The 8652-nt window shown below is 36.3% G+C and overlaps 1 protein-coding gene across 4 annotated transcripts in view; it reads right to left on the bottom strand.

Annotated features, from left to right (window-relative positions):
- Positions 1-8652, bottom strand: part of BNC2 (basonuclin 2) — a 398693-nt gene that overhangs the window by 325809 nt on the left and 64232 nt on the right. Inside the window, exon 1 of one of the 4 annotated variants that reach the window (XM_015594484.2) lies at positions 8501-8620. The exons of the other annotated variants lie outside the window; for them this stretch is intronic. Within the exon in view, the coding sequence (XP_015449970.1) occupies positions 8501-8581 (81 nt within the window). The 5' untranslated portion in view covers positions 8582-8620. Of the gene's footprint in view, positions 1-8500; positions 8621-8652 lie in introns of those variants that run through there. 4 annotated transcript variants of the gene reach the window in all.

The raw sequence follows: 8652 nt of genomic DNA, 5'->3' as shown, positions 1-8652 counted from the left end.
ACCAGGGACTGGTGCTCCTGCGAGAATCTTATGCCTGATGATCTGAGGTGGAGCTGAGGCGGTGATGCTAGAGCTGGGGAGCGGCTGCAAATACAGATGAAGTTCACACTCATCCATAGCTCACCTCCTGCTCTGTGGCCTGGTTTCTAACAGGCTACGGACCAGGGTTTGCGGACCCGATTTACATGATAATCTGGAAAAAGCAAAGCTATAAGGACAGAAAACACATTACTGGTTGCCTGAGGCTGGGGGTGGGAGGAGGGGTCAGTCACTCAGGAGCACTGGGATTTTAAGGGGTGTTGTAAATGTTCTTCATCTTGATTGTGCTGGTGGTTACAGGACTTAATCAAACACACCTAAGGATACACTAAAACGGGTCAATTTTATTGTGCACAAATTATAACTTAATTTAAAAGAAATTGGAGGAAAACCCCAAGGGCTCTTCCATTGCCTACAGGTTCCATGGTATTGCTGATCTGTCCCCTATCTTGCCTTCCACATTCCAGCAACAATCAACTTTTTATAATATCCTGTACTCTCCATGCAGAATTTTCTCACCTCTGGTTCGTTCAACACAGCTTTTCCAAATTAACACCTAAGTTCTCCAAGCTGTCTCCCTGCCTCTCCCAACCCTCATACTCCCAAGCTAATAAGTTAGATGTCCTTCCTGAAGGCTCTTATAATGCATAGTGTTTCCCTATCATTGCATTCAAAGAAATGTTTTACAAATTATATGCATATGTTGTGGTATAATGATCTTGTTTCCCATCGATCAACTGAAATGTATATTCTTTGATAAAAAGGACTACTTTTCATTCACATGTGTTTATGCAGCCTGGCACCTGGCAGACATTCAATAAATCTATGTTAGAATAATGTTTCATAAGGCATCATTGTATCCTCACCACTAACAAAAGTGCCCATTTGGCTCAATAAATACAGGCAGCTCCCACTTTGCATGGCAATGCAAGACCATAAACAGGCCACAGAAGCAGAAACTATGAAAGTGATCTTAATAATCAATAGGAAAATTATGATTTTTCTAAAACCTTTAATTTTTTTTGTCAAAAACTCTTTTTATCAGTTATAAATGTATAGAAAATTTTAAAAAGTAAAATATTTATGTAGGATGTTGTAATTTAAAGCATTAGAAACTTTGAGAATGAAAGTGTTTTTACTTTTTTATAAAAAATATATCAAGAGTAGTTTGAGTAGTTTCAACAATGGTGGCTTCTCACTATAATTTAAAATACCAAATGAGCATTTTTTGTATGTTTTGGTGAATTGTAATACTCCTGTCTAAGTTTGAATTAGCTTCCAACATTTTATCTTTTTTGTTTTCAATGTCATGCAATATCCCTGAAGAGTTCTTTTAATATGAAGTTTTTTGCCAGCGTCTTTTCCTCTATTGGGCCTTCATCCTTTTTATCACAATTACTTTTCTAATTTATGATAAATTATTCTTCGACTAACTCCTCTGGCTGCACGCAGAGTCTAGAACAGTGGCAGTGTTGATATTACCATGATTAACTATTTTTTTCTAGAACTCAATTTACCACTGGTTTAAATTTCACTTTTCAATTCTTTGCTGCATTTTGATCTTTGTCCACCAATTCCCTTTTCATAAAATATTACGTGGGTCTATCTCTGAGACAAGGAGGCAACACAGCTACACCTTTTGTTGTATGTTAAGAACCAAATAACAGGATATGCTAGCTGTACTTCAATACAATTACTTGCAGTTAAAATAACATTGTAACTGAAATTTGAACTATGTTGTTAGGGGCCGGTGTTATTTAATTAACCATAATAACAAATTTTTCATGCTGGAACCATGCAAATTGAGAAATATCTGTATTTAATAAGTAATTTTAGAATGAATGAAATGGCTCACCACTGGGCCAGATTTAAGGAACAGGAATTTATGACCTTCCCATCTACACCTTTAGCTTATATATAACATTACAAAAACAAGTCACTTCCCTAAAGACCCAATTCACAGTCAAGTATAACACATGAAAAGGAAAGACCTAGATAAGAATCCCAATTCTATTAGTAACAAAGTTACATACTGACATTGTGCCTCTATGACTTGCCCTATAAAATAAGGTCAATAATACTTCCTTATTCGGGGGCTCATTCTGAAAGCCAAAGGAGAAACATCTTAAGAAGTGCTTTGAAAAATTCAACTATATCAACTATATCATATCAACTATATACTTAGTATAGACCTGGAATTATTGTAAGAGCTTTACATAAATCTTCTCATAGAATTCTCATAACAATCTGCAGGGTAAATACCATTATAGTCTCCATTTTACAGAAGAATAATAAAGCAGAGAGAAGCCAAATAACTTGTCCAAGAGCTTGCAAATAGTAAGCAGTGAAGCCAGTAACCTCAAAAAATATAACTCCACAGGTCAAGTTCTTCAAAACATTTTCACTAACTCATCTCTTTCCTCAGAAAGTGAAAAGGCAGGATCACTGAAAAGGGTAAAACACTGACTCCTAGAAATTGTACAAACCTAATTCACTATGGCTCAACATAGCAACCAGTTAGTTCTACAGGAATATTTACCGGTTGTTGGCAAAAGGACAAAGATGTACAATGTCTAGAGATCCAAGGAGCTAAGAAGACCATGTCTAGACTTCAGAAGGAATCAAAAATGTAGGAGTGGGGGGAGTTCAAATATATTCAATTATTTTATGCTAGTAACTAAAAGCATAAATATCAGAAAAGAACTAGCTGAGAAATGAAATTCACTTTGCAATAGTGAAAGAACTGTATTTATCATGAATATATAAAAAAACAAGAGTGCTATAAAAACAAGCTATGTGGAGCCAACAAACTTCATTGACGTTTTCAGTACCACAGACCCTGAAAGTTAACACTGTTTGCTGACGTCTGATTTCACAAGGAATCCCATATGGAATAGGAACATGAGAGCCTAATAAGGATGTATGATCAGAAAGCAAAGGGATTAGTTAACTAAAATAAGTAGATTCCTCTCTAAATATAATTTACTCATAAGGACACATTTAGAACATTTGTATCTCATTAGAGGTATTAAGTGAGAAAGATTCTCATTACCAACCAGTCCTAATTATAATTCATCTTAGGAAATAAAGTGAGTTTTCTTTACTAAAAGGGAAAATATACAGCAAGAAACAGCTTAAATATAGTAACAGTGCTGTCAACAAAGACACCAAAACAAACCTTATAGCTCAAATACCAACTGAAAACCAAATAACCACAACTAAAATATATTTTTAGACTATTCCCCAGCAACTCTTGTTCTCGTATTTCCATAACAATCCAAAGCAGAAATAAGTTGCCTAAGAAAAGAGTACCCAATTTACAAACAACAGAAACAAAATAAATTAATACAAACCAAACACAAATGTGTTTCTCCCACCACACCTTTCACCGAGGTACCACCAGTGGTGAAAAGGAGATAATCAGGAGTCCAACTTGCTTTGGGGAGGGTCAGTTCTAGTTTTCTTTCCCACCATAAAGGAGTACTTGCCTCTTGTGTCTAGAAACAGAAAATACTTTAAATGATATACAATGGATTGTGTGACTTAGTTATAGTTTAAATGTTTTACGAATGTGAAAAGAAAATAATAGAAGAGACATAATTAGGACATAGAAATGTTTTAGTAGATAGAAATTAGGTTGTCCTCAGGTAACAGAAAATTCATAAGTTTATAAGAGCTTAAATAATTAGTTCTCTCACAGAACAAGTAGTCAGAGGTAGCAGCCCAGTGCTGGGTATTGAGGACAAAAGTTCTGCCTTTCTAACTGCAGTATCCACACCCAAGCATCACTGCCTCATCAAGCACCACAGCCAAAATCCAAGTGTAGTTTTTCATTCCAGGTGGGAAACTTTCACTACTCTCTCCCAACATACTTCCTCTTACAAATTATTGGCCACAACTTAGTCACATGTCTATTCTTAGACCAACCACTGCCAAAGGAAATGACATTATCATGACTTGACTTTTTAAAATATTACTCTTGAGATATTTTCTATCCTTGCTAAGATTAAGGGCTCTCCTGTTCCCATCCCCCAGCCTCAGCCACTTTGGAAGAAAGAGGTGGGATGGTTTTTAGGGTAGACATCACTATTTACCTCAGTCACTTCAAAAAAATCCATGATTATAAAAGGGCAGTTTAATGTAAAGAAGTCAACAGATAACACCACTATCTAGAGCTCAGTCCCACAGGTTGAGAGTACTCTACCAGCAGACCAACGGGCACCAGTACACAATGAACTATTTTACTAGTTAGATGAGTAAGAGCCAGTAAAGCAAAGTAGCATTTAAAAAGCACAATTTCTCGGCCAACAACATGAATCAGAAGAAACTGTGTCAGTTCTCCAATTTTATGTTTCCCAATATGATCTAGTTGAGCAACCCTATCCAATCTCACCTCTGTACTCAGTCTTTTCTCAAGGAATGAGGGGGTGGAAAAACATACTTGAGTTTAGATGTGTCTATCACTCCATTTTATAAAATTAGTTGTCTCTTTTTTCATTTAGGCCATTTTTCCCTCCCTAGAAAATCAGTCAATGTCAAATTACAGGAGTGTATCTAATAAAAAATAGTCCCATGCACGATATCGTCCCGTAGCTGGGTTTTCAGTTATAGGCATATAATGAAGGAAAATTTAAATACCTTGAAAGATTCAAAATACAACCATCTTGGAGGGTGTGGGCCATTCCTTTTATATCTCATCTTTACAGACAGCATTCAACCTAAAACTGGAATCATTAGGCTGACCCCCACTCAAAACACGAATGCAAACTTATGAAGTTTTTCTCATTTTTAAGCTAAACTGCATCACATACTCCACCTGAACACATCTCATTTTTTCCAGCTCTGTGCTTTTAGGTGTTTCTTTCCACCTTAACACCTGTTTTGCCAATCAATGCTATCATTTTTGTCACTCAAATTTTATCAGATGAAATTCAGGGTCTATCTCAAATGTTCTCATTTCCCCCATGCCAGTGGTTAGCCCAAGACGTTGAATTATTGTTCACAGGATTCACTCACAGTCCAACTCTCAACCTCTCTGAAGCCTTTAGCAGACCCAAGAAAGGTGCAATGCTCTATAAAAATCCCCAGAATAAGACTAAAAGGACAGCTGTCTATAGTTGAAAATAGGATCGCTGCCTGCATCTTTCCTCACTTACTATTTTTTTTTTCCTTTAAAGCAGTGCCAGTGGTAAAGAATCAGCAAAAGAAGTAGAAAGGCTCAAGAGAAGATGGAAAGGAGGACTGCATATATCAGACTGGTTTCTCTGTACTCCATACATACCTGATCTGCATGTATCTACACACAACAGAACAGACACAAACAGATGATGGCTGCTAACTTTGGCCTTTTTTAAAAAAACACACTCCAAAAGTTACTGCAATACAGGAAACATTTGGGAGACTGAGCCATCTGATGACAATTACAGGAATCCTGCAAGGGAAAAGAATACTCAGAGAAATCCAGACAGCCATGCAATTTATAAACACTACCTCAGCCCCAGAATCCTCTGCACACCCTCCACATCAATGCGAGTGAGAGGTGAATAGTGATGGTGCTACTCGACATTCCCAGGCTGATCCTAAGGAAGAGGCATGCTCCCACACCCTAATCCAGAGAGCTCAGCATGATTTTGGTTTGCTCAGGTTTTCTCATCCTTCGATGCAAGATACTTCATGACTGTCATGAGCTTGGTTCCCAAAAATGTGAGACTTAGAGGAACCAAGACTTTTACAGTAAACAGATGATTAAATAGGCAAACCACTGAAAATGTTAGTATGAAACTAAAACTTTTTTCAAGCTCCTTCAGTCCCTGAATTGACCCTTGTGGAATCTGGTGAAGGTGGTTGGGAAACAAGGGTAGTGATTAGGAGAAGAAAAGGAGCTAATATTTAATGAGCACCTCCAAGAGCAAACAACTTTCAGAATTAAGAAACCTTGCAAAGGAAGCATTATTTACAATAACAAAGATATGGAAATAGTCTAACTGTCCAACAACAGATGAACAGATAAAGAAGAAGATATGGTATATGTAGACAATGGAATACTACTAAGTTATAAAAGAAGTAAAATATTGCCATTTTCAGTATTATGGATGGACCTTGAAGGTATTATGCCAAATAAATAAGACAGAAAAGGGCAAAAACCTTATGATTTTACTCAGATGTGGACTATAAAACAAAAAAGAAACAAACGAACAAACAAAACAAAACAAAATCTCATAGATACTGACAACAGATTGTTGCTTACCAGAAGGGAAGGGGTGTGGGGCAAGAGTGAAATGAGTAAAGGGGCTCAATTATATGGTAATGGATGGACACTAGACTTTTGGTGGTTAGCATGCTATAACGCATACAGATATCAAAATTATAATGTTGTATGCCTGAAGCTTATACAATGTTATCAACAAACTACAAAAGAAACCATGCAAAGGAGATGGCATCCCAATTTAATAAGAACTAAGATTCAGATTGGCAACTTGGCCAATCCCAAAGCTCTTAACTGAAGATAAGGGGGTAGAAACCCAAGCCCACCTGACTCCGAAGCCCAGTGTGGTTTATTCTTTCTAATAGAATATTATTTTTATTATTATATTAGAAAGAATAATAAAAATATTCTATTATAAAGAATAATAAATATTCTTATAAAGAATAATAAAATAATATTCTATTATAAAGAATAATAAAAATAATATTCTATTAGAAACAATAAACCACACTGGGCTTCGGAGTCAGGTGGGCTTGGGTTTCTACCCCTTTATCTTCAGTTAAGAGCTTTGGGATTGGTCAAGTTGCCAATCTGAAGAATAATAAAGAATAATAAAAATAAAAGTAATAATATTCTATTAGAAAGAATAAACCACACTGCTTATGAGACAATGAGTACACCAAACATAGACCTAGTATGACACAAAATGGCATTAGCCAATAACCATGTTACCAAGGCACACCTGACAATTTCTCCTTAAATAATTTATATTAAGTATAAGAAGTGAGTTGCAGGTAATTTGCAAAGTTAAAAAATTATTTGTAAAAAAAAATCGTTATTAATTTGGTACATTTCCTTCCAGTAGTTCATATTACACACACACACACACACACACACACCCCTTTTTATGTGCCACAAAGATGGGGTCATACTATTTATAGCTTTGTATCCACTTCCTTTCAACTAATATATTATGAGTATATTCCCATGTTCTCAAAACTTCCTTAAAAGTCTGATCTTTTAAGTAATTATATCAGAATAGATTTCATAACTAAAGTCTTCCAACTTAAAGCCCTGTGCTGACAGGATTAGGAAACTTAAATACTTGAAATGTTCTTCAGACACATAGATGTCTAAGGAAACAAGGAATTTCAGGAGACTGCTGAACGATGAATCATGATTCTATAGATTTTTTGCTGTTTCAAGAGGATGTACTTCAGCAGAATCACATTTGACAAATCTCTGTATGTTAGAAATAAAATCAGCCCATAAACACATAAAATGTACAAAATTCAAAATTAGAATTGCAAACTCAATGATCTTGTACCAGTCCTTTTGTGGCTCTCTGTGGAAGTCACATGTCAAACATTCTGAATTTTCTTTGAATAGAGTCCTGATAAGTTGAGCACTCAGTTCAATGTGTTAGCAAAAGGTGGGCTTCTCCAACATGGTTCATACCAAAGAACTGCTTAGCTATCTTATAAAACATGTGATGGTAATGACAGCAACAATGTAAAAATGATAACAACAATGATGATTGCTTTCATTTGTTGTCTTTTTCCATGTCTGTCCCTGTTCCTATCCCTGAATATAGATTTTTTTTTTTAAATTTGAGCACATAAGGCAGCTACTATTCTTATCCCTGTAAAGTAACATGCAACTTGAACTCAGAAAACTTGAGTTCAAGTCCATTCTTAGTTCTAATGAGCTGGAAATAATTTTGTCTCTCTAGATATCCAGTTTCTTCACTTATAATAAAAGGATTGGTGCTAAGAATCTTGTAGATTAAATGAGTTCAAGTTCCATGATTTTGAGAGTCACCTGAAAATATGTGTGCCCTTCCCAACCCATGGCAAACGCACGTCAATAAATAATCATGCCACTAAATGTCAGCATGGCATCACAGTCTTTCACAACACAGCACACTAGGAAGTTATTACATGTTAGTTTTAAAATCAAACTTCCTTGGCCTCCCAAGGTGTGCACATTGTGTCACAAAAGACCAAAAGCTAAACCTTGTCAATTCATGAAATTTGAACCCTAAGATGAGTTAAATCTGTCAATGTCTGGTATTTAGCTGAAAACTCTTAAAAAACTGGGCTTTCTTACCACCCCAAAAGCTGGCTGACCTAAACAGTCACATAACCCCACCAATAGTTGCCCAGGACAACCAAAACAAAAAGTACAAACTAGCCTACCAGGGTGGGGCATGAAAATCCATGCCAAGTCCCAGGAAAGGAAAGAGGGCTATCTCACCAAAGAGAAGGCTGTCCCCAGAAGCAAAGTGTGGAATCTCCATGGGGGAAGGGAGAAAGAGGTCCAAATCCTGATTTTCATCTGGCCCTGCTCCTGTGTATTAAGTTAATGTTTTAGCTCAGTGAAAGTAATTACCAGCCAGGCCTCCCAAT

The sequence above is a fragment of the Pteropus alecto genome, unplaced genomic scaffold (assembly GCF_000325575.1).
Source record: "Pteropus alecto unplaced genomic scaffold, ASM32557v1 scaffold95, whole genome shotgun sequence".
In the NCBI taxonomy this organism is placed as follows: Eukaryota; Metazoa; Chordata; class Mammalia; order Chiroptera; family Pteropodidae; genus Pteropus; species Pteropus alecto.
The sequence above is the reverse complement of the archived record's forward strand: the minus strand, read 5'-3'. Positions and strand labels throughout refer to the sequence as shown.